Source organism: Vespa crabro, chromosome 5, assembly GCF_910589235.1.
Source record: "Vespa crabro chromosome 5, iyVesCrab1.2, whole genome shotgun sequence".
NCBI lineage: Eukaryota > Metazoa > Arthropoda > Insecta > Hymenoptera > Vespidae > Vespa > Vespa crabro.
This window is the reverse complement of record NC_060959.1, coordinates 6,033,288-6,061,173: the sequence shown is the minus strand read 5'-3', so window position 1 is coordinate 6,061,173 and position 27,886 is coordinate 6,033,288. Positions and strand designations below refer to the sequence as shown.

At 30.5% G+C, this 27,886-nt stretch overlaps 5 protein-coding genes and 1 long non-coding RNA gene across 13 annotated transcripts in view; 3 read left to right on the top strand and 3 right to left on the bottom strand.

Annotated features, from left to right (window-relative positions):
- LOC124424441 overlaps positions 1-4,030 on the top strand; it is a 31,351-nt gene extending 27,321 nt beyond the window's left edge. Inside the window, exons 2-3 of the mRNA XM_046963497.1 lie at positions 3,307-3,473; positions 3,754-4,030. Coding sequence (XP_046819453.1) covers positions 3,307-3,473; positions 3,754-3,990 — 404 coding nt within the window. The 3' untranslated portion in view covers positions 3,991-4,030. The remainder of the gene's footprint in view (positions 1-3,306; positions 3,474-3,753) is intronic.
- Positions 1-8,358, bottom strand: part of LOC124424436 — a 40,851-nt gene extending 32,493 nt beyond the window's left edge. Inside the window, exons 1-2 of one of the 3 annotated variants that reach the window (XM_046963487.1) lie at positions 7,881-8,358; positions 4,589-4,818 (exon numbers count right to left, since the gene is read on the bottom strand). The gene's annotated coding sequence lies outside the window, so the exon portion shown is untranslated. Of the gene's footprint in view, positions 1-4,588; positions 5,418-7,880 lie in introns of those variants that run through there. The other 2 variants (XM_046963486.1, XM_046963484.1) reach the window with 2 other exon arrangements.
- On the top strand, positions 705-15,618 carry LOC124424440. 3 transcript variants are annotated; one of them, XM_046963496.1, is made up of 3 exons: positions 705-2,441; positions 14,802-14,968; positions 15,309-15,618. In XM_046963496.1, exons 2-3 carry the CDS (start codon positions 14,810-14,812, stop codon positions 15,576-15,578), a joined length of 429 nt encoding a protein of 142 aa, XP_046819452.1. In that variant the 5' UTR covers positions 705-2,441; positions 14,802-14,809; the 3' UTR covers positions 15,579-15,618. The 3 variants fall into 3 exon arrangements, with proteins under 3 accessions (XP_046819452.1, XP_046819449.1, XP_046819451.1); XM_046963493.1 differs by lacking the exon at positions 705-2,441 and adding an exon at positions 12,082-13,968 and having other exon boundaries at positions 14,799-14,968; XM_046963495.1 differs by lacking the exon at positions 705-2,441 and adding an exon at positions 12,086-13,968.
- A 1,371-nt stretch (positions 15,619-16,989) lies between these two features.
- On the top strand, positions 16,990-25,167 carry LOC124424434 (A disintegrin and metalloproteinase with thrombospondin motifs 9-like). Of its 4 annotated transcripts, none has more exons than XM_046963478.1 (17): positions 16,990-17,164; positions 17,483-18,010; positions 19,062-19,355; positions 19,735-19,847; positions 20,545-20,637; positions 20,756-20,991; positions 21,190-21,342; positions 21,444-21,557; positions 21,659-21,791; positions 21,872-22,041; positions 22,136-22,439; positions 22,536-22,668; positions 23,151-23,416; positions 23,594-23,859; positions 24,165-24,601; positions 24,677-24,764; positions 24,849-25,167. In XM_046963478.1, exons 2-15 carry the CDS (start codon positions 17,491-17,493, stop codon positions 24,388-24,390), a joined length of 3,021 nt encoding a protein of 1,006 aa, XP_046819434.1. In that variant the 5' UTR covers positions 16,990-17,164; positions 17,483-17,490; the 3' UTR covers positions 24,391-24,601; positions 24,677-24,764; positions 24,849-25,167. The 4 variants fall into 4 exon arrangements, with proteins under 4 accessions (XP_046819434.1, XP_046819432.1, XP_046819433.1 ...); XM_046963476.1 differs by having other exon boundaries at positions 16,990-17,188; XM_046963477.1 differs by having other exon boundaries at positions 16,990-17,197.
- Positions 19,639-21,316, bottom strand: LOC124424444. The gene is made up of 2 exons (XR_006942316.1): positions 21,178-21,316; positions 19,639-19,954 (listed from the first exon to the last, which is right to left on the bottom strand). It is a non-coding gene; the product is annotated as an uncharacterized LOC124424444 (long non-coding RNA).
- The window catches only part of LOC124424442, a 76,728-nt gene continuing 73,855 nt past the window's right edge, over positions 25,014-27,886 (bottom strand). The window contains exon 30 of the mRNA XM_046963498.1: positions 25,014-27,781. Coding sequence (XP_046819454.1) covers positions 27,613-27,781 — 169 coding nt within the window. The 3' untranslated portion in view covers positions 25,014-27,612. The remainder of the gene's footprint in view (positions 27,782-27,886) is intronic.

The following is a 27,886-nucleotide window of genomic DNA, read 5'->3' as shown; positions in this document are numbered from 1 at the left end:
ATTAGCTGAACAGAGAAAGAGAGAGGAAAGAGAGAAAGAGAGAGAGAGAAATAGAGAGAGAGTGAGAGAGAGAGAGAGAGAGAGAGAGAGAGAGAGAGAGGACAGAAAGAGAAAAAAAAGATAAAATTATACTTTGAATTATTCCGGTAATTTCAAAGAAGTATGAGAGCTTCGTGAGAGAGAAAGCAGTTGTACCGCCGACTGCTTGAACAACTTGAAATCGATTTTCTTGCGGTTATTCACCTCTGCAAAATGTGCAGGTAACGTCTCACAAAAGCGGAATGATCGATGAAAAGTTACAACTGATTCTTTTGTGCGACCGATAGTTCTTTGATAGACCTGGCACATTGAGGATTCAATGACTCAGAGATCTAATTAAAAAGAAACTACGTCAAAATAACAAATGATTGTTCGTTTACCTCTTTAATAAATTAATAAAATATGTTATAAATATATATGGGTACAAATCATTTGCATTTAAAAATGTTTTAAATAATCAAATTTTGCAAATTATTTACTTTAGAAAATGAACGATTTTTATTTATCATCTTTGTATGAAATAACAAAATCGTCTAAAAGAAAGAAGTATTAAGAATCAATCTGTTCTAATTTTAATTTCAATTTTAATGAAATTATATGGAATATTATCAAATAAAATTAAAATGATACTTAAATGAAATAAAATGTCATCGATATATTGATATTTGAATTGATGAAATCATGCGATATCTAATAACTAATATAATGGTATAGCCGATCATTCAAACATTAATTAACCAAAGAATCGATTACACGAAAGCCGGACAAAGATATCAATTTGCCAAAATACTTAGCCAAACTAGAACATTCTGAAACGTAAAGATGGATACTAAAAACGATGATTTTTCTTTTTTTCTTTTTGATGCTTTTGCTTTACAGAAGAAAGAATGAACGTTTCTAGGAATATAGAGAAACTTCAACATTTTATATTTTTTTTTTATTCGTAATTTATTTTAAATATACTTTACGTCAAAGGAATTTGAAAAGTTATTATTTCAGATATTAGTCGCGATATTTTGGATTACCAACCGCAATGGTTATTCATCATTAATGATTCATGATACTGTAGTTAATGAGTCCAATTATATGCAATAATATGAATAATAAAATAGAAATACATCCTATATCAATGTATAAAATTAATAGCTGTCAAAAAAGAATAATAATAATAATAATAATAATAATATAATTGTTATAATATTTACATAAAAATTTTGATTTCATGAGCGAAATTGTCGACAATTTATCGAGTGGCTGAATGTTAAGAGATTGATAATTGTTGCATCTAGAGCAGTTACGTTCTAAATTTTGGGAACAGGAAAACATACACAAGTAACAACGAAACGCTCGAGCAAACAGATCCGTTTAGGACAGACAACAAGCAATTCTTTATCGTTGTTTTCGATAGAACGTCGGTAAATTTATTTTACGGGTTCATTTCATTTTTCCCACATTGGATATTATATTCCTCAATGAAAAATCGATTTATTTCGATCGAACAGATATACGTTACTTCGAGTTATCTCGAATCTTTTATTCGAATTAATTAAAGGGTCAATCATTTGGAAATAATTATTATTATTACGAGATAAATAGCTTTTGTTTCTTTTTTTTTTTCTATCTTTCTTTCTTTCATCAGAAAAATAAGTATCCTATGTATTACCCTTCATTTTTTCTTTACAAATCAATTAGAATAATCTTGAATTATAGATGGAAAAAAAGCTAAAGAAATAAATAAACAAATAAAAAATAAATAAATAAAAGAGAAAAAGAAAATGAAAAAACGTTTAAGATTCATAATTAATTTCATTCTGCTCGTACGATGGTTCTGACGTCAACATACGACGATGACGACGACAACGACAACTACGACGAAAGGGACAGGGACCTTTTCGCAGGATTATCGATTTTCAATGTTTCGAGGTTTTCGGAGCGACACGTGCAGTGCGCAAACTCTGAGGTCGTGCCACCGACTCACGAAGATTCCGTGTGGTCACGGAGCGTCGCGAGCGTCGCGAGAGCGTCTTCGCCATGACGAAATTCCGCGAAATAGAATCTATTTTTCTCGAATCAAAAGTACCCTATATTTCTTCCTCATTCTTCTCCATTATCTGTCATTCTTCGTTTATTAGAGTTTAATATTATCCTTTGTGTCTTTCTTCTCCAATATGTGTATAGAAAATTACGAAAGAAAATGTCGGATCATCAGTCTTTTTGAATTCTTTTTTTTTCCTGTTTCGGTAAAGGCGACGATCCTTAGCATCGATTCTTAATTCAAATTAATATAATACACATATACGTATATACATATACAGGTATACATATTAGGTGTTTCGATTTCTTCGAAAATGATTGAAGATATTCGTGTCAGCGTTGCGTGCCTTTGATCGTCCTCTCCGATGGTAAGTGATGGATTATGCATTTCTTCCTGTCTACCATCTTCTTATCTTTCCTTGTTCATATATATGTTCGTATTTGTATATATACTTTATGCTTCATTTATACGCTTGATTTATGCGATTATTTCTTTAAGTATTAATAAATACAACCAAAAAAGAAAAAAAAAGAAACGATTTAAACGAATATTGTATTGACGTCAAAGGATTAAGGTATCATCGTAATGATAATTGTTTGAGTTTTCGATGATCTCAGAGTGATTTGTGATAAGGTCGCATTTACATTTTCTAAATGGAATCTTTTATTCTTTATTATATATTCTTCTAGATGACATCAAACAGATTTTTTAACAATAATTATCGCTTGTATACATTTAAAACAGACATAACGAATATGCATGCGTACGTGCCTTTAACATTTTTCGTGTGGCGGCTCTGTGCCTATGCCTATTTACTTTCGCGCGCTAAAAATTGTAGTTCAATCCAAAACTATATATATATATATATATATATATATATATATATATATATATATATATATAGTTGTATATATATATATATATACATATATATATATGTGTGTGTGTGTGTGTATTATTTTATTTCAATATTCTCCCGTTTTCTTTAAATTTCATTTTCTTTAAAAATCATGTTGTCATCGATAACACAATTAATTGATTATATGGAAAATACGTAATGTTTGCAGAGAGACAAATCATATTTAAAAATTGGTCTCTATTATATTCTTACAATAATCTTCCCTTCAAACGTTGATTTCATAAATTAGATTTTATGTTAACATTATTAACATTAACGTGATTTTCATCAAATGTACGATGTATATATGTAGTAAGTTCTCTTCGATTAATAGGTCCATCTACGGGTTTGGAACATCAAACTCATGCTGCTTTTGAACGATCAAACGATTTTTGGTGTTATCAGTGCAATAATTCCATTGAGGGAGAGTCCTGTTTCAATGTTTCCAGTAATGCCAGTTCCATAATTAAAAAGTGTTCGGAAGATGAAAAAATTTGTATGGTAAGGTAATTTTAATATTATAAAATAAAATAACAATATATAAATAATGAAATGTTATGATATTGACATTATATACATAATAAAAAAAAACAATTAAAATATAATTGAATTAATAAAAATATGATACAAATCAAAAATGATTTTTCCTTTGAATTAATATAGAAGAAAAAAAAATATACATATATAATTTTAAATAAATATGATTTCTTTAATCGAGTCCCTTATTTTTTTTCTTTTTATTTTTTCGTTTTGTGTGTGTGTGTGTTTTTCTTTTTTATAGGTGATACAATATCCTTACTATCCTGAAATATTCTCGGTGGAAAGAATGTGCACGAGTACATGTAATCCGGGTTGCTACGAAATCGGTGAAGTAACGAAAGCTTACGCTTGCATTACCTGTTGTGATAAATCTTTGTGCAATACCGGAACCGGAACTGCCAACGATCTTACGATGAAAGAAATCAACTTCGTTTTTGCTCTTATACTTCAAATCATTTTAACAGTGTATTCGCCGTGACATTATCGATAAAATATTAAAAAACATTAAGTTTCATGCACGACTTCCTTTTATTTCATTCGAACTAATAAAAAATCCTATCCTTATTTATAGTTACTAAATATTTCGAAAATGTTGAAAGAGGAACAATTTGCGCAAGTATTTTATTCGCTCGTTTTCTATCTGTTAGTACAAAAAGAATATCACGATTTTCTTGGAAGAGAGATGAACTAGAACTTTCCCGTGAATTTACATAATTTTACAGATCTACCTTACAGTCAGTTCGAACAGTTTTTATTCATCTGTTGAAGAAATTTCAATTTTCTAGTTAATAATTTTCCATTGCTTTCATTTGCAATGATATTGATATTAAACGTACGATATATACGTATACAAATGATAATTATATAAAGGACAACCTTTATTCGTGAAATTGTTATTGTCATTTACGTTGACGTAACAATTTAATTATCGTTGAACCTGTAAAACAATTACTTGCTGAGTTGTGTCGTGTCGTAGGTGATCGATATGATAATGTAAATAGAGAATTCCTTGAAATTCGATAAATTCGATAAAAGCGACTGTTTGTCAGTGGAAGATCGGAGAAGAGAGTACTTACATTGAATATAAAGCCGCCATTATTATAACTTGTGGCTGTTGCCAATTACTTTGATTGGTGTGCTTTTCCGAGCCCCGTAATGATGCGTTCGCATTCGATGCGTTTTCGACTTCGCAGAATATTTGGCACTCTCTATTCTTCTCCTTCTCGTCTTGTATCTTTTTATTTTTTCAGTTTCTGTCTCTCCTTTTCCATTTCTCTCCCACTCTTCCTTTTTCTTTTACATTTTCCTTTTAAATCCATGAAAAAATATCACTACATCGAAATGACTATTATCGTAGGCAAGACAGTTCAATGACGAAATCATTTTATTTCGTAAAAAGTTTCGACGATTATCGCGTATCTCGCTAAAATAATCGCATTGTTTCTGATATTACAAAAAAGTGCTTTTAGATTTGCGTAAAACTATCGATTATTTTTATTTCGAAGAAAAACATCTGAAGGAAGGAAATCTATAAAAGAATAATATTTAGAAGGATTTTCCATCACGATTATCATACGATATATATTCTCACATTGACATTAAGCTCGTGAAAGTAAAAATATATTTGGATGGAACGAAATGTTCAGAGTTCGAAATAATATTCTCGACGATAAATTGTAACGGAATATCTGAGCGGTATCCTTAGTACGGATTTAAGTTGGATTTGTGAACTATCAGTAGCAGAAATTTATTCGTATTAACCATCATTTCTACGCAATTTTTTAAAAAAAGGAGAGTACTGAAATTTTTTGAATTCTCACTGTTCAAAAAGTCCCGGAATAAAATGCAATGGAATTTCTTCGGGGAAATATTTCTTTTTGAAGTAAATATTTGGAACGATTCACTATATATATACACACACACACACACACACAAAAACATACACACACATACACATACATATATATGTGTATACATTTATATATATGTATGAATATGTGTATACTGAAATTATATTTCTTAAATTAATTTAACTTAGCCTTTTTCTCAAAGAAAATCTTTATAGTATATTTGTTCTAATAACATTTACTATCTTTCTTTTATCAATCTGAAAGTTTAAAAAGCTCGCGAAAACGGCATACTAAGCGAATGTAAGATAAAAAAAAAAGAAAGAAAAGAAAAAATTACTAAAAGAGAAAACAATATTGTCAAAGAGCGAATTCTTACTTTCGTCGATAAAAAATTAACAATATCATTTTCGAATGTTTATTCTCCCTCTCTCTTTCTCTCTCTCTCTCACTCCTTCCCTCTCTTTTTTCTCGTTGTAAATCAATATTTCAAGATATTAACGTATTTCATTTTTATTAGTATTCAAGGAAAACGGTAGACAGTATAAAAATAATCACTTTGTTTATTGTCACATTCTTTAGGAAAAAAAAAATTGGACACGTTTTTCGCAAGGTCCTTTATCCAATTAACAAATAGTCCTTATCGTGTTAAAGTACTCATACAACATAAAGAATTTTATATCGTGGATCAATGAAGAGCAATTAGTTCGTAACAGCAAAAGCTTGTTCGAATTAAAAGGGGAAACTCGAAGAATTGATTTGCGACGTACGTGCTGAGAAATTTTGAAATAAAACAAACATCGAAAGTTCATCGAGGATTTATCGATTGTTCTTTTTTAAACAGTTTCTATGGGAACAACTTTATATGAAATCGTGTATATACGTAAAAATATCTATTTTTTGAAATGTACATATGTTTTATATGTGCACATGTATATATATATATATATATATATATATATATATATATATATATATATATATTTATTGGTTTTTTATATCGATATATCGTCATCGTCACATCATTAAGTCCACAATATTTATTACTTCGAACGTGTATATGACCTTTTTGATTCGTATCTATTTGTATCTAATTTATATCTATTTCATTAATTGAATGAGACATGTAATAATCGATAATTATATTATTTCGACGATGTTCACTATGCTGTACGCGTTTATTTTAATGAAGTTCATTTAGAAAATTATTACTAACTCATACGAACTGTCGTTCGTGACAGTATTGATTTATTATTTAGTTTCCATTAACAAAAAATCTTAAGGTACATGTAAAGGTAATTCACCAATTACGAAAATAAATAAACATTGATATTGATGCTGCTCGAATTAGCATTAAATTAGCATTAAAACTATTTGAATATATGCAAATGTTTGTACGTTTCTAACTTGTCTTCTGCTTGTAAACTTTTCTTAAAGAAAAGCCTAAACATCAATTTAAAAAAATTTTTTTACTATCTACCACTTCCACTTTTAATAAGATCTGATACAATACTTCCAATTTTAAGAATTATCAATAATTTTATAAACATTTATAAAATTGGAATAGAGTATCGTTTTGTTATTATTTCTGATAGATTCGTTAATTATCAAGTATATTCTGTATTTTTCATTAATATTTACGATCGATTTCGGCATATAAAATTTTAGTAATAACGATCCGTAAATATCAGGTAATATTTAAAATTTTGTAGAAAATATTAAAGTCTATTTGAACGATATGTATCGTTCTTTTGATTTTCGATTTTTTTAATATTTTTTTTTTTATTTGTCTTTCGTAATAAAAAAAAGTCCTTGTGCCATTAATCCAATCTTCATTGCAATTGTAAACTTAAATTTCAACGATGCCTACGCTTTTTCTTCTTTTCTTAATGTTTCTTACGTTTAATGAAAGATAAATGTTTTAGTAAGTTTCTTTCCGGATTGTAGATGAAAGGAAATGGTACATAGATATACACATATGTAGGAGTACTATAAGCACAGAGCGTAGGTTTTGCCATTTAACGAATGACGAAAATTTTCGCTTCTATTTTTGCTCTCTCTCCATTTCTCTCTCTCTCTCTCTCTCTCTCTCTCTCTTTCTTTCTCTCTTTTGAAGGAACCAGAAATCAGAATCAAAGCTTAAACTTTAACTTCTAATTAAAGTCTCCTGTTTTAATGAGCATGAACTGTCTTGTCTCACTTCGTTAGATTTTTCTTCTCTGATCGACCGTTCGCAAAATCTATGTATTTTAACAAGTTTTATTTACAACGTACGAACATAGAAATGATATCCTAAGCGAACGTTTAGAATAATAATAATAATAAACAAGTATAAAAATATAAAGAAGAAGAAAGAAAAAAAGGGAAGATATTCAAGGCATTTTTCTTTGAAATATTACATTATTTTCTATAATGAATGAAAACGTTCAATACGATCGTCGTTTACTCGTCTTTCTATAGATCTAACGAAGCAAACTACATAATAATAAGAAAAAATGAATGTACGTGTATGAATACGTACCGATTCTGAATCAAAAGTGACGTTGTCCGTATATGATTATCAAAAAAAAATCAAAAAAAAAAAAAAAAAGGAAAAGTAAAAGAAAAGAAAAAAATAGGAAAGAAAGAAAGAAGGAAGAAAGAAAAGAAAAAGGGAAAAGATCTTGATTTAATATAAAATTCTAATTGCACGTTGAAAGTCTTTCTCGTAGGCCTCTAGTTCACTCTCAAACGGTTCAATCATTTCGCAAGACAAAAAACTGTAAATATTCGTGAAAGAAAGTAACAGTTTTGACCGTAATAAAATTCAATTAAATAATAATGATCAATAGTTTAATAGGATATAGAATGTTTCGTAGCTTTTCGGAGCTTTCACCGAACTTTTGAAAATAGTTCAGACCGTCGCGACAGTCGGAGCGATACTGCGATGTTCGGTCTCGACCCGGTAGCCCCTTCCACGATCGACCAGCAGCCGATCGACCAATCCCCTTCGGAGCTTTCTGCCGCGCTGCCGAGCTTTCCTCTGAAACTGCGCGCGTGTTACTCATAACAATCGTGGATATGCAACTTTCTCGACGTCCAACGGGGGTTGTACTATCAGAATCTAACTCGTCGTCTCTCACGTGTTGCTTCACTGTAAACATCGACCGACCAGCTGTACTTTAATCCGATGACGTAAATCTATCCTTTCAAACTCGACTTTTCAAGACCGACAAATGATAAAGAATCTTCTTCCTCTTTTTCTTTTTTTTTTTGTTGATTTTTCAATTTTCTATATTTAGCGATTTCTCTCTCTCTCTCTCTCTCTCTCTCTCTCTCTCTCTTCTTCTTTTGTATTTTTCTCCATTGTATTTTTCTATATATCTATCAATCTCTTCTAGCCTCTTTTTTTTTATTTCAATATCCTATCTCGACGAGCTTCGACTAACGAAAATCATTTTCTTCCAAAGACACAGCTTTTTATATTTGACGGAAAACTAAGCTTTGAAATGTTATCAAAAATGAATCCATAGTCTTTTTGTTTTGTTTTCATGTCGTTTATACAAACGTACTTTTTGTCTTTTCGTAATTTTTAACACTTCGCTTTCATATTCCTATTCCTTTTCTTTCCGTTCTTCCTTTTTTTTTTCAATTCTCCTTCCTTTTTTTTCTTTATGATATGTTTAAATCTCTCACATACTTAAATAAATCCTTAAATATTTTATCCCGAAAAAGCTACCAAGAGCTTTGCTATTCGATGTTGTGAAATTGAACTTAAATCTAAACTCGCATAATGTTATAATAAAAAATAAAAAAGAAAAAATAGGACGATAGAAAATGCGTTTCAAATGACAATTAAAAAAGATATATTATTCATCCACATATGATGTATTGGTTTTTCGTTTTTATATTACGTGAAAAAATGTTACTAAGCTTGGGATTTCGCTAATGAACGGAGGATATATAGATGATTTGATTAAATTTTTGATTGCTGACCGAGTAAATTAGAAATATTAATGGAAAGTAGAGCTACATATATATATATATATATATATATATATATATATATATATATATATATATATATATATATATATATATATCCTATTTAATATCTGTATTGTTAAATAAAAATCATCATTACCATATTTTTACCTACTACGTTGTTACATTTATATTTTCTGTAATTAAATGCATAAATTAACATATTTTCATAAATATGTATTTTATAAAATGTTTTATACGCGAAATATATATAACATAGAATAATATTACGTCTTCATAAAGAAATGTAATTATAAAATTGTTAAATCGTTGCATCATTGGCAAAGGAGATTATTTCTTCATAAGGAATATAAAATGGGAATATTTTTTAATCGTAAACGTATCTCTGGCATGCGTTCAAATCTCGTTAAGTATTGATTCAGGATTATTTTTTTCGTAGTTTTTTTTCCTAGTACGTTGTTCGGATTTAATTTATCAGAGCTCGTCAATCACGTGACGTTGCTTCAACGTAAATGTCAATAGAATGAATATACATTGTTCGATGAAGAATCACCCACGGAACTTAACCCCTTGACATACAATTAAAAAAAAAAAAAAAAGAAAAGGAAAGAAGAAAAAAAAGAGGAAAAAAAAGAGAGCATAAATAGAGCATCTTGAACATTTTAAATAAAACAAAATCGATACACTAGTGAAATAATTGAATAATTTAATAATGTACTGTACGACGTACATCGGAGACCATTCCTTACGTCTCGGAGACGTCAAAATCTACAATGGCATATGAAATGAATGACGTCTCCCAGACGTCATTGTATGTCAAGGGGTTAATGGCCTGTTCTAAAAAAGAACTTGTTACTCTATACTTCCTTCGTAAGTGTTTGTATATATGTTAAAATGTATTACATCTATATGTATGAAAATACACGTAGATATTGGTATCTACGTAGGCGTAAATGTAATTTTGAATCGACTTTCACAACGAAAATCCATTTTGTCATATTTTCAAATGCCCCCCCCCCCACCCGGGCCCCACTCCACTCCTTCTACCCCAAAGAAATATTTTTCTATAAGAAAAAGATTACTATTGCGATCGAGTTAAATAAACTATCTGTACTTTTTTTTTTCCTTTTCATCTTCTATCTTTCTCACGACACTCTTCTCATTGCTTCATCTTTTCCCTTAGAATATCCCTTAGAATATCCTTTCATCATATTCCTTAACTCATTCCGTTGACATTAAAATGACCCACTTCATATTGTCGGAAATAGATATTCGATCCGCCATTTAATTCTCCTGTTACGATATACATTAAACTTGATATTGGAACATTAAATGTCGAATGACAAAAGGAAAATATGTAGAAGTATATATATGGGTGTGTATTTATGCGCATACCCGTACGTATTTTTTTGTTTTTATTATTTTCTTTTTTATTCTTATTTTCTTTCTTACTTCCTTTTTTATTTTTATTTTCTTCCTTACTTCCTGTTTTCTTTTCATTCTTTTCTTTTCCTTCGTGATAACCAGCTTTCATAATTGTAATATCATTACATAAACATGATCGCACGAAGACGATTTATTAAGGAACGGATTAATTACACGAAATAAATAAATTATGCCTTCTCTCTCTCACTCTCTTTCTCTCTTTCTCACTTCCTCTCACTATTAAACTCGAAATTACCAACTGTAACAATCGAAAGTACCATGTCTTCGAGAAGACCTTTTCAATTTTTGTTTGTTCCTGCAGATTGCTATTTATTTATTCCTTCTCTATTTTTCTTTCACTCTTTCAATAGAAAACTTTATGGGTTTACTTGAAAATCGTTATATGAATATCTAGTAGAATCGATTTGCATGTACGAATACATCAGAATGCTTTACAAACGTTAGAATTGATTTTCAAATTGAAACATCTCAAAATCGATACTCGAGAAGTTATTATCGAAATCTGGAGCGTTGTAAATTTTTTATAAAGTTTAAACAAATAATCACAAAATCTGTGGTACTTCAAATAAAATTTCATTAGAAACAGGACGAGGAATTTATTTTGCATTCATGGAACATTCAAAGTTTTCAAATATTATTATTAAAGATAATATGATTTATAAGATCGTACAAACTTATTGACAATCGATAAATTATTTGCTACTATAATTTATTTGCTGAAGCAAGAAAGAAGGAGAGAGAGAGAGAGAGAGAGAGAGAGAGAGAGAGAAAAGAAAGAGGAAGAAAGAAGATAAATACATACTTGGAATTGTTGCGGTAATTTCAAAGTAGTAAGAGAGCTTCGTGAGAGAGAAAGCAATTGTACCGCCGATTGTTTGAACGACTTGAAATCGATTTTCCTACGGTTATTCACCTTTCGGGAACGTGTAGGTAACGTCTCACAAAAGCGGAATGATCGATGAAAAGTTGTAACTGATACTTTTATGCGATTGGTAGCTCTTTGATATCCTCGGCACATGGAAGACTTAATGGCTCAGAGACCTAATTAACAAAACTACGCCAAGATAACAAATGTTTGCTTGTTTAACTCTTTAATAAATTAATAAAATACGTATATATATATATATATATATATATATATATATATATATATGGGTACAAATCATTTGCATCTAAAAATGTTTTAAATAATCGAATTTTGCAAATTATTTACTTTAGAAGATGAACGATTTTTATTTGTCATCTTTGGATGAAAAAAAAATTCGTCGAAAAAAAGAAGTATTGAAAATTAATTTGTTCTCACTTTATTTCCAATTTTAATGAAATAAATAAAAGATATGTCAATGAAATTATTTCTGAGATGTTATCAAAATATAGATATTTGAATTGATGAAATTGTGTGACATCTAATAACTAATATAATGGATCATTCAAACTTCAATTAATCGAAGAACCGATTACACGAACGCCGGACAATCAAGATATCGATTTGTCAAAATACTCAGGCAAACTAGAACATTCTGAAACATAAAAATGGATACTAAAAACGATGATTTTTCTTTTTTCTTTTTGATGCTTTTGCTTTACAGAAGAAAGAATGAACGTTTCTAGGAATATAGAGAAACTTCAACATTTTATATTTTTTTTTTATTCGTAATTTATTTTAAATATACTTTACGTCAAAGGAATTTGAAAAGTTATTATTTCAGATATTAGTCGCGATATTTTGGATTACCAACCGCAATGGTTATTCATCATTAATGATTCATGATACTGTAGTTAATGAGTCCAATTATATGCAATAATATGAATAATAAAATAGAAATACATCCTATATCAATGTATAAAATTAATAGCTGTCAAAAAAGAATAATAATAATAATAATAATAATAATATAATTGTTATAATATTTACATAAAAATTTTGATTTCATGAGCGAAATTGTCGACAATTTATCGAGTGGCTGAATGTTAAGAGATTGATAATTGTTGCATCTAGAGCAGTTACGTTCTAAATTTTGGGAACAGGAAAACATACACAAGTAACAACGAAACGCTCGAGCAAACAGATCCGTTTAGGACAGACAACAAGCAATTCTTTATCGTTGTTTTCGATAGAACGTCGGTAAATTTATTTTACGGGTTCATTTCATTTTTCCCACATTGGATATTATATTCCTCAATGAAAAATCGATTTATTTCGATCGAACAGATATACGTTACTTCGAGTTATCTCGAATCTTTTATTCGAATTAATTAAAGGGTCAATCATTTGGAAATAATTATTATTATTACGAGATAAATAGCTTTTGTTTCTTTTTTTTTTTCTATCTTTCTTTCTTTCATCAGAAAAATAAGTATCCTATGTATTACCCTTCATTTTTTCTTTACAAATCAATTAGAATAATCTTGAATTATAGATGGAAAAAAAGCTAAAGAAATAAATAAACAAATAAAAAATAAATAAATAAAAGAGAAAAAGAAAATGAAAAAACGTTTAAGATTCATAATTAATTTCATTCTGCTCGTACGATGGTTCTGACGTCAACATACGACGATGACGACGACAACGACAACTACGACGAAAGGGACAGGGACCTTTTCGCAGGATTATCGATTTTCAACGTTTCCAGGTTTCTGGAGCGACACGTGCAGTGCGCAAACTCTGAGGTCGTGCCACCGACTCACGAAGATTCCGTGTGGTCACGGAGCGTCGCGAGCGTCGCGAGAGCGTCGTCGCCATGACGAAATTCCGCGAAAAAGAGTCTACTTTTCTCGAGTCAAGAGTATTCCATCTCTCTCCCTCTTTCTTTTCCATTGTCTGTCATTCTTCATCTACTAGAATTTACCATCATCCTTTGTGCCATTCCTCTAATACGTGTATAGAAAATTCCGAAGGAAAATGTCGACGGATCATCAGTCTTTTTCAATTTTTTCTTTTTTTTCTTCTTTATTATTACCATAAACGCGATGATTTTACGATCGGTTTTTAATTCGAATTAATATAATACATATACACATACACACGAACACGCACACACATACACAAATATATATGTACATACATATATATACATACGTATACATATCAGGTGTTTCAATTGCTTCGAAAATGATTGAAGATATTCGTGTCAGCTTTGTGTGCTTCCTGATCATAACTTCGATCGTCCTCTCTGATGGTAAGTGATGGATTATGTATTTCTTCTTATCTACCATCTTCTTATCTTCCCTTGTTTATGTATGTGTTTGTACATGTATATAAACTATGTCCGATTTATACGTATACATGCAATTATTTTTCTAAGTATTAGAAAATAAAACGAAAAAGAACAATAAAAAGAAAAGCATGGAAAAAGAAAAAAAAACGAATATTGAAATACCATCGTAGTGATAATTATTTGATTTTTTCAATGGCCTCATAGTGATTTATGATAAGATCGCGATTACATTTTCTAAATGGGACCTTATATTCTTTATTATATATTCTTGTAGATAACATCAAACAGATTATTTAGCAACAATTATTGCCTGTATATATTTAAAACAGACATAACGTATATGCATGCTAACGTGCGTTTAATATTTTCCATGTGACCATTCTGTGTCTTTGCCTGTTTACTTTTGCGCGTTAAAAATTTTAGTTTAATTCAAAATTATATATGTACGTGTGTGTGTGTGTGTGTATGTGTGTGAGTATTATTTTATTTTTATCTTCTCCCTTTTTCTTTACATTTCGATTAACGTAGTTCTCTCGTTGTTCGTTCATTTAAAATTATTTATCATAATAAATTATATTGTCATCGATAACACAATTAATTGATTATATGCAATATACGTAATATTTGCAGAAAGACATATGATATCTAACAATTGTTCTCTATTACATTCTTACATCAATCTTCATTCAAATGTCGATCTAATAAACAAGATTTTATGTTAGCACTATTAACCTTAACATGATTTTACCAAGTGTACGATATACATACGTAATAAGTTTTCCTTCGATAAGCAGGTCAATTTATGACGAAAGAACATCGAACTCATGCTGCTTCCGAACGGCCAAACGATTTATGGTGTTATCAATGCAGTACCATGCCTGATGGGGAATTGTGTTCCGATCTTTCCACTAATCACAGTTCCTTTATTCAAAAGTGTCAGGACGATAAAAGAATTTGCATGGTAAGGAATTTAATATTATAAAAAAGAAGAAAAAACTATATAAAAAAAAAAAAAATAAGTAAATGAACGTATCTGTATCTCAATAAAATATCAAAATATAAATAATAAAATGTTACGATATTGATATTTTATATATAAAAAAAAAGAAATTAAAATATAATTGAATTAATATAAATATGATATAAATACAAAATGATTTTTCTTTTGAATCAACATAAAAGAAAAAAAAATTATATATATATATATATATATATATATATATATAAAATTTTAAACGAATATGATTTGTTCAATCGAGTTTTCTTTTTTTTTTTCTTTTCTCTTTTTTTTCTTTTTGCAGGTGAAGCGATTTTCTTATACGACGAGTACAGAAAATTCGACTTCCAGTCCTCAATTATGGTCGTTGGAAAGAAATTGTACGAGCAAATGTGAGCCCGGTTGCATCGTTATCGGTGAAAGAACGAAACTTTACGCTTGCACCGCCTGTTGTGATAAATCTTTGTGCAATACCGGAACCGGAACTGCCAACGATCTTACGATGAAAGAAATCAATTTCGTTTTAGCTCTTATACTTCAAATCGTATTAACAATTACCATGTATCCATCGTGACATTATTGATAAAATATTAAAAAATATTAAGTTTCACGCACGACTTCTCTTTTTATTTCATTCGAACTAATAAAAAAATCCTATCCATATTTATAGTTACTAAATATTTCAAAAATGTTAAAAGAGAAACAACTTCCGGAAGTAGTTTACTCGTTCGTTTTCGGTCCGTAATACGAGACGAATATCATGATCTTCTTGGAAGATAGATGATCTAGAATTTTCCCGTGAATTTACATAATTTTAGAGATCTACCTTACAGTCAGTTCGAACAGTTTTCATTCATCGGTTGATGAAATTTCAATTTCTTAGTTAACAATTTTCCCTTTACAGTTATTTGCAATGATATTGGTATTAAACGTATATATATATATATATATATGTATACAAATGATAATTATATAAATAATAATCCTTTATTCGTGAAATTGTTATTGTCGTATACATTGACGTAACAATCTAATTATCGTCGAACCTGTAAAACAATTACTTGCTGAGTTAGTTCATGTCGCAGGTGGTCGATATGGCAATATAGATAGAGAATTCCTTGAGATTCGATAAATTCGAAAAGAGACAGTTTGTCAGTGGAAGATCGGAGAAGAGAGTACTTACGTTGGACATAAAGCCGCCATTATTAGAACTTGTGCCGGTTGCCAAGTACTTGACTGGTGTGCTTTTTCTAGCCCCGCAACGATGCGTTTGCATTCGTCGATGCGATGCGTTCTCGGCTTCGCAGAATATCCGGCTCGCTCGTCCTTCTCTGTCTCGTCTTCTGTCTTTTTCTTTTCTCTGTTTCTGTCTCTTTCTCTTTCTTTCTCTCTCCCTCTCTATCTCTCCCTTTCTCTCTCTCTCTCTTTCTCGTGGGCGCGTGCTTTCGTCGTTTTCCTCGTCCATGTGCTCGCCAGTTGCAACGCGTACCGCGTACCAAACGAATGCACTTTTGATTAGACCTTAATTAGAAAGAATTTCCTCCTTTAGTTTAATCCAGCGATGTTTGCAAGTCGTAGTTTTCACAAATTACGATTCCCTATTTCTCTCTCTCTTTCTCTCGCTCTATTTTTTTTTATTTATTTATTTTTTTTATTTATTTTTTCCCCTCCCATAAATTATATCCGGAGATTTTCCATTGAAATCGTTTGAAAAACTATCCGATTGTTTCCCGTATTGATCCATGACTCCACTTGTTTCCTCTACCGAGAACAATTTTAACGAAGAATGATTTCACCCGTTAAGATTTGATAGATCTGATACGTCATATCGTATCATTCATTGTCATCCAGTGTCAGTTGTTGTCATTGCCGTCAAAGTCATTCTATTTGTATGTGTTAACGTTTTGTAAAATTGACTGACTTTATATATATATACATATATATATATATATATTTGAGTATGTGTGTGTGTATATAATACATACTATTCGATGTCGTTGGTACACGCTCGTTAATATTCACCGTAATTCGCTTTATTCAACAACTAGTACTTCGGCCAAAGTTTAACGAGTGCGAGCGTATAAAGAGTCGAGTGGCGAAAGGAGTGTAGTTGAAATTATTAAACGTTCGAGTGTTTCCGACATAACGCGCGAGCGTATAGTCAGTGGAAAAAACGATTTGCCCGTATAAATTGTGATTTTCTATGTTTCTCTCTTATTCTCTCTTTTTTTCTCTTTCTCTCTTTCTCTTTCTCTCTCTTTCTCTCTCTTTCTCTTTCTCGTGGGTGTATAGGTATACGTAAAATTTTATCATGCGTTTCGAGTGCCACGGAGAGAGATAGAGATAGAGATAGAAGGAGAGAAAGAGAGAGAAAGAGAGAGAGAGAGAGAAGGAGAGAGAGAAGGAGAGAGAGAAAGAGAGAGAGAGAGAGCAAGTCTGTGCGAAAGCAACCGTACGGAATTTAATTAATGTGACAAGGTGCAAGCATGCCACAATCGAAACTCTCGAGTTTACTAGTAACGACCTGGTTGCTCGGTACGATAGCCTGTAAATCTCGCGTCGACGAGCTCATTCAAAGTTTCATCGAATATGAGATCATTTATCCGAGAATAATAACGGATAATCTATCCTCATCATTACGTGATCATCGATTACCATTCGAAAATCATTCGAGGAATCTACAGGAGGAAACGACGATCTACGTTATTATTAAAAATTGGACGTTAAGAACTACGGTCAATGATAGATTAATACTTTCGAAGGATCTTCATTTACGAGGAGGAAAATATTTCAATAAAAATTTCGACTGTGATCTAAGATACGGAATCGTCGAAAACAATGAAAATATTTCGTCTGTTGTTCTAACGATTTGTTTGGATGAAATTTATGCATTTGTCATTGTCGACGGTAGATCCTACTTCGTTGAACCATTGACGAATGGCCGGCATATATTTTACGAATCGAATAATACAGGATGGTGGTCGTCATCGAGAAAATCGTCGAGAAGTAAGAAAACATTTTTAATAACCCAATACGAATGCACTTTTGAAACAGCTATTACAAACGAGCGTAACGTTATAAAGATTATATTCATATTTATTCGTTAAAAAATATCTTTCGTTTTAATTATTAAAAGAACATTTCTATAATATATATATATATATTTATAATTTACAGTATAAATACTCTAACGTAGATTTAACAAATATTAATCTTCGGATATGTATTAATAATTTATTTTACAATGAAAAAAATTAAATGAAATCTTAACAATACGTATATATATGTGTGTAGTTATATAAAAGTTAAGTTAAATGCATGTTATAAAGAGAGAGAGAGAGAGAGAAAGAGAGAGAGAGAGAGAGAGAAAAAAAGAGAGAAAAAAAAGAAAAAGTTAAAACGTTATTTCAATTGACATTCCCCTATAATATACCGGCACACCCACGCTAACGTATCTAGGAATTGTTGCAGATAGATTCGAACGAGAGATCGAGTGTTTATATAGTTTCCCAACGTTGCATCGGTATTAACATTTGTATGCTACGTCCTAGACGTGTCCACCAGTAGCTCTTGTATTCTTAGTAAAACGTTATAGATCCTCTCCACCTGCCATGCTACGACAAACATGTGCTATGACCCAGTTCCTATCTCTCTCTTTCTCTCTCTCCCTCTTTTTTCACTTCTCTCTCTCTCTCTCTCTCTCCCTCCCTCTCTCTCCCTCTCTCTTCCCTCTCTCTCTCTTTTTTTTTCTCTCTCTTTTTATCACTTCTCTTTCTCTCTCTCTCTTCCTCTCTATTTTCTCTCTCACTTTCTATACAAATACATTCGTAGGAACGTATATACATTTCATTATGATGTCTATTTACAACGTAAATATAAATCGTATTACTCCGTACAGGATCGAAGGATTTCTCTCTCTCTCTCTCTCTCGCTCTCTCTCTCTCTCTCTCTCTCTTTCTCTCTCTCTTTCTCTCTCTCCCAGTCTGACTCTCTCTCTCTCTCTCTTTCTTTCTTCCTAGCTTTTTTTCCTCCTTAAAATTTTTTTATCTTCTTTCAGATTTTGGTCCATCGATCGAAATTTTCCCCTTGTATTATACCAAGAAAAAGGATGAATCAAGAAATTTTACAAGACGATTGAAACGAGAAATTCCAAGCATTAAAAGTAATAATGGATTTTATAATCTCACCGGAGATGTCTTTGATATGGAAAATTTTGATCTCGGTGTTGGGGATAATGAGGATTTCTTGAAAAAGGATGAGGACGTTATGATCGAACGATTGCCACAAAGAAATGATCCCGAAGATGTCGGTTATTTTTCTAATCCATCTTGGAGCAGAAGCAAAGTACCGAGTATATGAAACTTTTTCCCTTTTTTTTCTCTTTCTTTCTTTCTCACTCTTACTCTCTCTCTCTCTCTCTCTCTCTCTTTCTCTCTCTCTCTCTCTCGTTTCTTGCACTTTGTTTTCCACAACATAATTAATTACTTAATTAATCAAACAAAAAATTAATTAATTAATTGGTTGTTTGAATAATCGACCTATATAAAATTCATTCTTTTGTGAGAAACAATTAATATGCGCCATTTTATAACGTCGTTTCAATTATCACTTCGTTGAAATTAGCCGATTGAAAATTCGAATACCAAGATGGTTTAATAAATATCACTATGTCTCACATAATTGCGTTACAAATAATTATAATGATATTTTATTATAACCCATTGATGTAGAAAGGAAACAATTGCCACGACGATGGTTGGAGGTTGCGATTGCTGTAGATTATTCCGTCATTGAGTTTCATGGTCCACGTGTTCAACAATACGTTCTGGCATTACTCAATATTGTGAGTAAACATTACATAGTGTTATTTTATTTCTTTTCCTTTTCAGATATTTCACGTTTTTCCATATTGAATATTGCTAACGATACAAAGAGGCATGGATGTATCATCTATAAGAAAATATAAATTTCATCAAAAATAATTTCATTAATTATTAATTATTAATGAGAACAATTTTTTTTCTTTCTTCTTTTTTCTTTTTCTTTTTCTTTTATTTTTCTTTTTCTTTTTTTTTTCTTTTTCATTTCTCATTCCAACGATTAAAATACCTACAAAATTGTAATACTACTTTGAACAGACGAGGAATGTGATCAATTTGTATTTAATTACCACTCGATTTATCTCTTTGAATGAACTCTATAAACGAAGCTCCATAAACGTTCAAAACTTTTCAGTTTTTATCTTCGATTTAACGACGAAAGTAGAAACGAGTTTAAACGAAACGTAATTCCCCGTATTAATTAGCAATTTACTTACTAAAAAGCTTAAGGAGAGACAGATAGGATTATGATATGGCTAAAGAAAACTTTTAATTTTTATTAAAAAAAAAAACTGTCGATTATATATGATCGAGTTTATAAGAGAGATATACAAACATTGAAATGTGACTTTTATTTTTATCATTTTTTAATAATTCAAAAATAAGAAAAATAAGTTGACAGTAGACGTTCAATATTTTAAAATGGAAAAAATTTTTCAGGTCAGTGCCATTTTTAGAGATCCTTCTCTCGACTCGAATATGATTCTCGTCGTTGCTCGTGTAATCCTTTATAAGGAAAAAAAGGACAGTTTGGTAAGATCATTTAAATTTGAATGGTCCTTCTACTTAATATATTCTCGAAATGTTAATTATACATGTGTATATGTATCGATCATATTGAATTCTAACGATATCAGTATTCTATACGTAGATTCAAGATGGTAACTCGAAGAGATCATTAGAGAATGTCAACAAGTGGAATCGAAAGCTCTTGTCCTTATCAAAGGACAGTCACGACATAGCAATATGGCTAACTCGTTTGGACATCGGTGGTCCTTCAGGATATGCTCCTGTATCGGGAGTTTGCAATCCTGCGAGATCTTGTACTTTGAATCGAGACGAAGGTTTAACAAGTGCTTTTATCATAGCTCACGAAGTAGCGCACATGTTAGTAAAATTATTATCATTCGAAAGATTTATAAAAATATCTTTTATATCAAGAAATATGTATATATGTATATATACAATTAATTAAAACCTATCGGCTTCTATTTCTTTTCTAAAGAAAAAAAAAAAAAAGAAAAAGAAAAAAGGAAACAAAGTCAGACAAATTTAAAATTATTTTTTACATACATGCATAAATAGCTTAGGCTTGACTCATGATGGCGATAAAACCGCTGGAAATTTTTGCGTTGAAGAAGCATCTCTTGGTAGCGTGATGGCTCCTATGGTAGCTGCGACCTTCCATCATTTTTATTGGTCTACATGTTCCAAGAAAGAATTCCATCGAAAAGTCAAGTAACGTTGTAAATTACTTATCTCTTATTGTTCAGCGTAATATACACAGTACCTCACTCTGTAACATCCCACAAACTAATGAATCGACTCGACTATTCTAGACAGTGGTCTTGTTTATTGAATCGACCGAACGACAATAACACTACACGATTGGATATAAACATACAAGAAATGTTTACAATGGATGAACAATGTCGAGTGGAATTTGGCCAAGGGTAAGTTAACATTAATATAAAAGAAAACAAAAAAAAAAGAAACAAAGAAACAACTATGAAAATATATCGATCAACTTTTTAATCTTGCGTTCATTCGTTAGTTATCACCTATGTAAAAGTTTTGAAATTCGTGAACCATGTTCACGTTTATGGTGTGGCAATTCTAATATTTCTCAAGCTTGCAAAACTAAAAAGGGACCACCGATGGAAGGTACTCTTTGTGGAAAAAATAAAGTAAGATAAACGTATAACAAAGTTTAATTATAACCCATTGCTCATTTATATATTACAATTAGGATAATTAATTTTTACAGTGGTGTATAAACGGCCGCTGTGAATCCATGGACCGGGAAAGATCGAACTTAGAGCCACTATTTTATAATCCAAGAAATGGAGGATGGAGTGCTTGGAGCTCTTGGAACAAATGTACCAGAACATGTGGCATTGGTATCCAATGTAGATTACGTTCTTGCAACAATCCACGGTAAACGGATTTATCGTACATATGTTTTTCTTTCTTTTCTTTTTTTTTTTTGAATTAAAAAAGAAAAAATAAATAAACGATCACGTTATCGTAGACCAGCATACGGTGGGAAATATTGTATGGGTCCGAGCGATGATTGCAAAATTTGCGAGTCAGCTAAATGCACGACGAATGTTGACCTTCGTGCTCAGCAATGTTCAAGACTGATCGGTATTTTAGATTATAAAGAAATATCATCTAAAGTAAATATGACCTGGTTGGCTTACGAACCCGAGGAACATGAGTTAAAATGCCGATTGATTTGCCGTAGCAAAGAGACCGGAGAAATTTTTTATAGCGGGAAGAACCTAATGAATGGCACTCCTTGTTCCTACGGTTCTACGGATATTTGTATTCAGGTAACGAAGGGAAACTTTCATTATCTATCAGAGATCGAGGAAGGACAAACTGTGTGAATTTCGAAATAACGAATTAATATTACTTTTCTTTTTTAGGGTGAATGTAGGCGAATGGGTTGCGATAATGTTTTCAATTCGGAAAAGATATTAGATAGTTGTGGTACTTGCAATGGCAATAATACTGATTGCGACCATGTTGTCAACAAGTTTCAACGTAAACTTCGCCGAGGTTAGTTATGGTAACTCTGGTTAAAATTGAATTTTCACCAAGAGAGTGTGAGAGAAGGAGAGAGAGAATACTACAAGTTTCACTCCAAGTGACCGAGAAACATGAATAATTAGTTTACTATTCGCTAAGAGTGAGATCTTATGAGATATATCGTTCACATGAAATTCCCTAACTCAATATCTTCCTATCCTAAAGATAATCAATTAGTAATTTGATTTCATCACTTGTTTGAACGTACGAAATTGTTTTCTGAAAATAAATATTTACATTGAATCGAATAATAGCTCTATTATTTAAAATAATCCATAAATATTCTCGAAAATATCGAGCTATGATGAACAAATTAATATTTAATTTAACGCGTTTTAAATAATAATAAATTATCGTCGACATTACTTTCGTTGGTTTTTAAGTTAAAAATAAAGAAAAAAAATATATATATATGTATATATATATAAATAAGAACAAATATCTACTTGCAGCAATGACGCGTGTAGCTGTATTACCACGGAATGGTATTAACATGGCAGTGAATGTTACGATAATGAAAACATCGTTTACTGATAAAATCAGTACAACTTTTGTTATAATGGATGGAAAAAGACGGCGGCACAAAGTAAACGATTTTAATACAAAAGGTCATGAGTTATTGGCAGTCGAGGGTATTGCTTTTCGAATTCAAATAATTAGTAATAATAAATATGCCATAAAGACGAGAGGGATAGCTCTGGATGATGTCATCGTATCGGTATAAAAAAATAATTGAATATCTTTTTTCATTTTCTTTTTCAAATGAAATTTACGATCAGTATTATACTTCACGAAAGTATTGGAACAGATGTTCTTATTGTTTTTTCTTTTTCTTTCTTTTCTTTTCTTATTTTTTTTTTTTTCTTTTCTTTCTAATTTACATCATTTTATACAGTTCGTAGTACCGACAGACGTCGTCAAATCAGGTACATCGATCGCTGTATCTTCACGGTATTCCATAAATCGTAATGAAAGAAATACAGACAAACGATATCTATGGTCAGTGGGTGGATGGAATTTTTGTTCTGTCAGCTGTGGAGGAGGAATACGCAGGAAAATGATTGCTTGTAAGGATGATAAAACTGGAAGAATCGTTTCCAGAAGGAAATGTGCATTTCTTTCCAAGCCTCTCTTAAAAATGGAAACCTGTAACATACAAAGGTAAATATTGACGTACAATATATATATATATATATATATATGTTATAGATTTAATGATAAATAAAAGCATTATGAATGATGAGCAGATTACAGTAGCTCATAATTTATTGATAATAGCAAAATCATTTAAAAAGAGCCAACGCTAAAATTTATTATTGTCAATGTTTTTGTTCCTCATAACTCATTATTTATAATCGTCAATATATTAATCAATCGGTCTATAACATATAAACATTTATAGATACATAGATAATTATTAATTAATTTATAAATGATGAATTTATTTAAAGCGAATAATTTTCTAGTTGCGATTACAAGTGGTTACCAGGACCATGGGAAACATGTTCTGTTACCTGTGGACATTTTGGTATTCAAACACGTCAACTTCATTGCGTACGTTCCTCCTATAATGAGAGTGAAATAATTAGTAGTAATGAATTGGAAGCTTATAGGATTATATTGAGACCTTCTTTATGTGTGGATCATCAACGACCAAGCATCGAGCAAGAATGTAATAGGATAGCCTGTTAAAATTGTTGATAGTAATATTTTAGATTCGATTCTTTTTTCTTTTTTCTTTCTTTCTTTTATTTTTTTTTTTTTCTTTTTTTTTTCTTGTGTTACGAGAATCGCGATTTAGGAGAATTCAGAGAATTCAACTGCTTGTTCTTATAACTCAGATAGTATCTAGTTGGTACATATATATGGTTTTAGAAACAACGATTAATGAAGAATACATCAGGTAATTCGAATGTTTACAGGAATTTTTATAAAAATCGATATCATTTAATAAGTTAACATTATTTATCTATTGCAGTTGTGACATAACTTGACCTTGACAATTACATATACGCAAAAGGATATTTCATTCAGAAAGGGAAGGAATAATCGTAGAGTAAGTTTTTGTAAGTATTTATAAAGTAGGATTGAATAGATATAATCTATTTTTGTTTTTCGACAAATATTAAATCAATTGTTAATTTTTATAGGAATCATATCCGTCTAAAAATCAGAACTGTGATCAAGAGGAACCATAATATAATGCAACGTAAAGATCTTTTTTCCTTTTTTTTTTTTTTTTACTATAATGCGTTTAAATATGAATTTCATTCTGTATACTATCTTGAAACGTTGGCTTAAATGATTAACGTCAATAATGGACTAGGTTTTATTCGTATCCAAAGTATACATAATGATAACATCGTTGGTGCAAATGAAAGATTTAATAAAACGAAATCTCATATAAGCAAGATGTTATAGCGTTACATATAATGAGAAATATACACTACAATAAAAATATTTACCTCAGATCGTTCTTTACTATTTTCTTTTTCTATCGTTTTTTTTTCTTTTTTATTATCGAATCATTTTTTCCCCCAATCCACATCTAAAATGAATGAAAACAACGCGTTCGCTATATATATATACCAATCTCTCTTATATATATATATTTTTTTTATTTTTTGACGAAAAATTTCTTATTAAGTAAATAAAAACTTCGTTTAGCTTGATCAATTAAATCGTCTCGTATATTCGGACACGAAATGTATTCTTGTACTTATCTGACATCAATTCGATATGTTAATTGAATATATATATATATATATATATATATATATATATATATATATATATATATATTAACCTGATTTAAAGAGACGTGTAAAAGGTAAAATGTAGACGTACAGAGAAAGCCAGTAAAAGATATGCTACTGACTAGAAGCTCGTGAACTTTCCGAAAAACCATGAAAAGCACTTCTCTTTTGTTTTTATGGAAAGATCTATCGATCATTCGTTTCTTTTTTTTTATGAATGATCGATCTTATTAAATATTTGTCCTTTTCTTTTTCATCTCTCTCTATCTCTCTTTCTTCCTATGGATTTATAATATCGTAATAATAAGTATTGTCTGATTTTCAACTTTAATTAACTTCATTTATATAACTAAGCTTACAAGTTAAAGAACTCGTACTGTCATGGCAAAGGGGTGTCTAAATTAACGACGTCATTGTCGTGCTTGCATGCGGTTAATTAATAGTTGTGAATATTATACGATATCTGTGGTTGTTTATAGTTAAATTAATTGTCAATTTTTTAACGTGTCTACGTGTGATTATGTACGTATCGTGTGTATATATATATGTAAGCGTGTATTTATGCTTGTATATATATACGTATGTATGTGTATATATACGTGGACACGCTCATATTTATGGATTCGTAATAATAACGCCACGTGTCTATACGCTGAATCGTTTACTTATATAATAAGATATATTTGGATATAATATATTATATTTGATATATCATGTCTGAACGTATCGTAACTGTACGCGTTTGTATATATATATATATTATTATATATACACATAATATTCTAGGTACAAATAATCTTTACAAAAATATTAATTTGGGAAGGCAAACTTTCAATGATAAGCCATTACTTTTTAAATACTTGCAAATGTAACAATAACGTGAATCGTTTTTATCTATAATCTTGAAATTATAGGGTGACTTTAGTTTTCTCGTTATTTTTTTTTCCTTTTTCCTTTTTCTTTTTTTTACTTTTTCTTATCTTTTCTCTTAAAATCGTTAAAACTCAATCGTCGTTCGTTTTATTTTTTTTTCCTTTTTTTTTCTTTTTTTCATTTATTTTTGTTGTTTTTTTTCTTTTCGTCATTTTTCCATCCCTCGAGATCATCGTATAAGATCGTGGAAAAATCGATCGTCGCGTGGGCGCGACGTTGTTCGTAAATTAAGATGACACTCGATTAAAATATCGTTTAATTTTATTAAGATATTCGAAAGACTCGATATTGGCGCAAGTGTTTTTTTATTTTTATTTATATATTTTTTTTTTTTCAACGAAGCATTCGTTGTTTCATACTTGCGCGTATTTCGGATACTACATGGAAGTAGGCTCGACGGAAACTCCTCGTTTCGATAAAATACGCGAAATTACAATTTCAAAATTTTTAACGCGAAACAATTTTGTCGTTCCGAGACGACAATGATCTCGTTTAAAAGAAAACAAACATAAAAGAAATATCAAAAGAAACGACCACTTTCGATTTCTGCTATATAATTAGCTGATATCGTTAAATAAAAATTTTACCATAGAATTAATTAGAAAGTGGACATTTCTTTCATGCTCATTTTCTTTTCGTATAATAATTAAGAATAAAGTTAATGTATCATAACATAATAAATTATTAATCGTTATTATACACTACTTACATTTATGCCCTTTTTTTTCAATAGGCTTCTAAGAGATTAAATTTTTTGGTAAAATTCGGACATTACAAATCCTATACGTATGCGTGATTGTTACGGCTTCGATATACAAGAGTATATATGTATATATATATATTCTTGCAAAATTTTATTGCCCCCCACTACCGCCGACTCGCATTCAGACAATTTGCTTATAATTTTCACTAGATCGGTAGGAAGAACATTATTTATATACACATTGAAACAATGTAAAGGAAGACTGTCGTGTTGTTCCTAGCCTATCCTTTAGTTTTGTTTTGCTTTTTTTTTGTTTTTTATTTTTTTTAATTTCTAACTGCATAACCGCACTCATTATTGCAAGCTCGGGATATAAACCGGCGGAAGGAACGATGAAAAAAAAAAAAAGAAAAAGAAAGAAAAAAAGAAGAGAAAGAAAATTATTCATTTTCTAATACAACATAGTAATAGCCGGTTCTTTGGTTATTAGAAACTCTTGATGTTTTCTCCCAATATACAAATTTATAATCTTTCGACGTAGTTGCCTGGGAAGGTGCCAAAATAGCCAGTTCTTTGGCTAGAACCAACATACCATCCATCGTCACATTTTTCCATTACATAGACCGTGTCGCCTTCCTTCAATTCTAATTCGTCCTCGTTTTGTGGTCTATAGTTATACAGTGCTCGATATCTGGCAAATTAAACAAATCGATTTAATTCTTTCGTTTTCTTTTTTTCACTTTCTCTCTCTCTCTCTCTCTCTCTCTCTCTCTCTTTCTCTCACATACACATACAC

Excerpts from the sequence above, each read along its gene's own strand:
- LOC124424440 (XM_046963493.1), top strand. The coding sequence starts at position 13,845 with ATGTACATACATATATATACATACGTATACATATCAGGTGTTTCAATT. Across the intron at positions 13,969-14,798 it reads TTCGATCGTCCTCTCTGATG|CAGGTCAATTTATGACGAAA; the intron begins GTAAGTGATGGA and ends TCCTTCGATAAG. Across the intron at positions 14,969-15,308 it reads ACGATAAAAGAATTTGCATG|GTGAAGCGATTTTCTTATAC; the intron begins GTAAGGAATTTA and ends TTCTTTTTGCAG.
- LOC124424434 (XM_046963478.1), top strand. The coding sequence starts at position 17,491 with ATGCCACAATCGAAACTCTCGAGTTTACTAGTAACGACCTGGTTGCTC. Across the intron at positions 18,011-19,061 it reads ATCGAGAAAATCGTCGAGAA|ATTTTGGTCCATCGATCGAA; the intron begins GTAAGAAAACAT and ends ATCTTCTTTCAG. Across the intron at positions 20,992-21,189 it reads GCTCACGAAGTAGCGCACAT|CTTAGGCTTGACTCATGATG; the intron begins GTTAGTAAAATT and ends ATGCATAAATAG.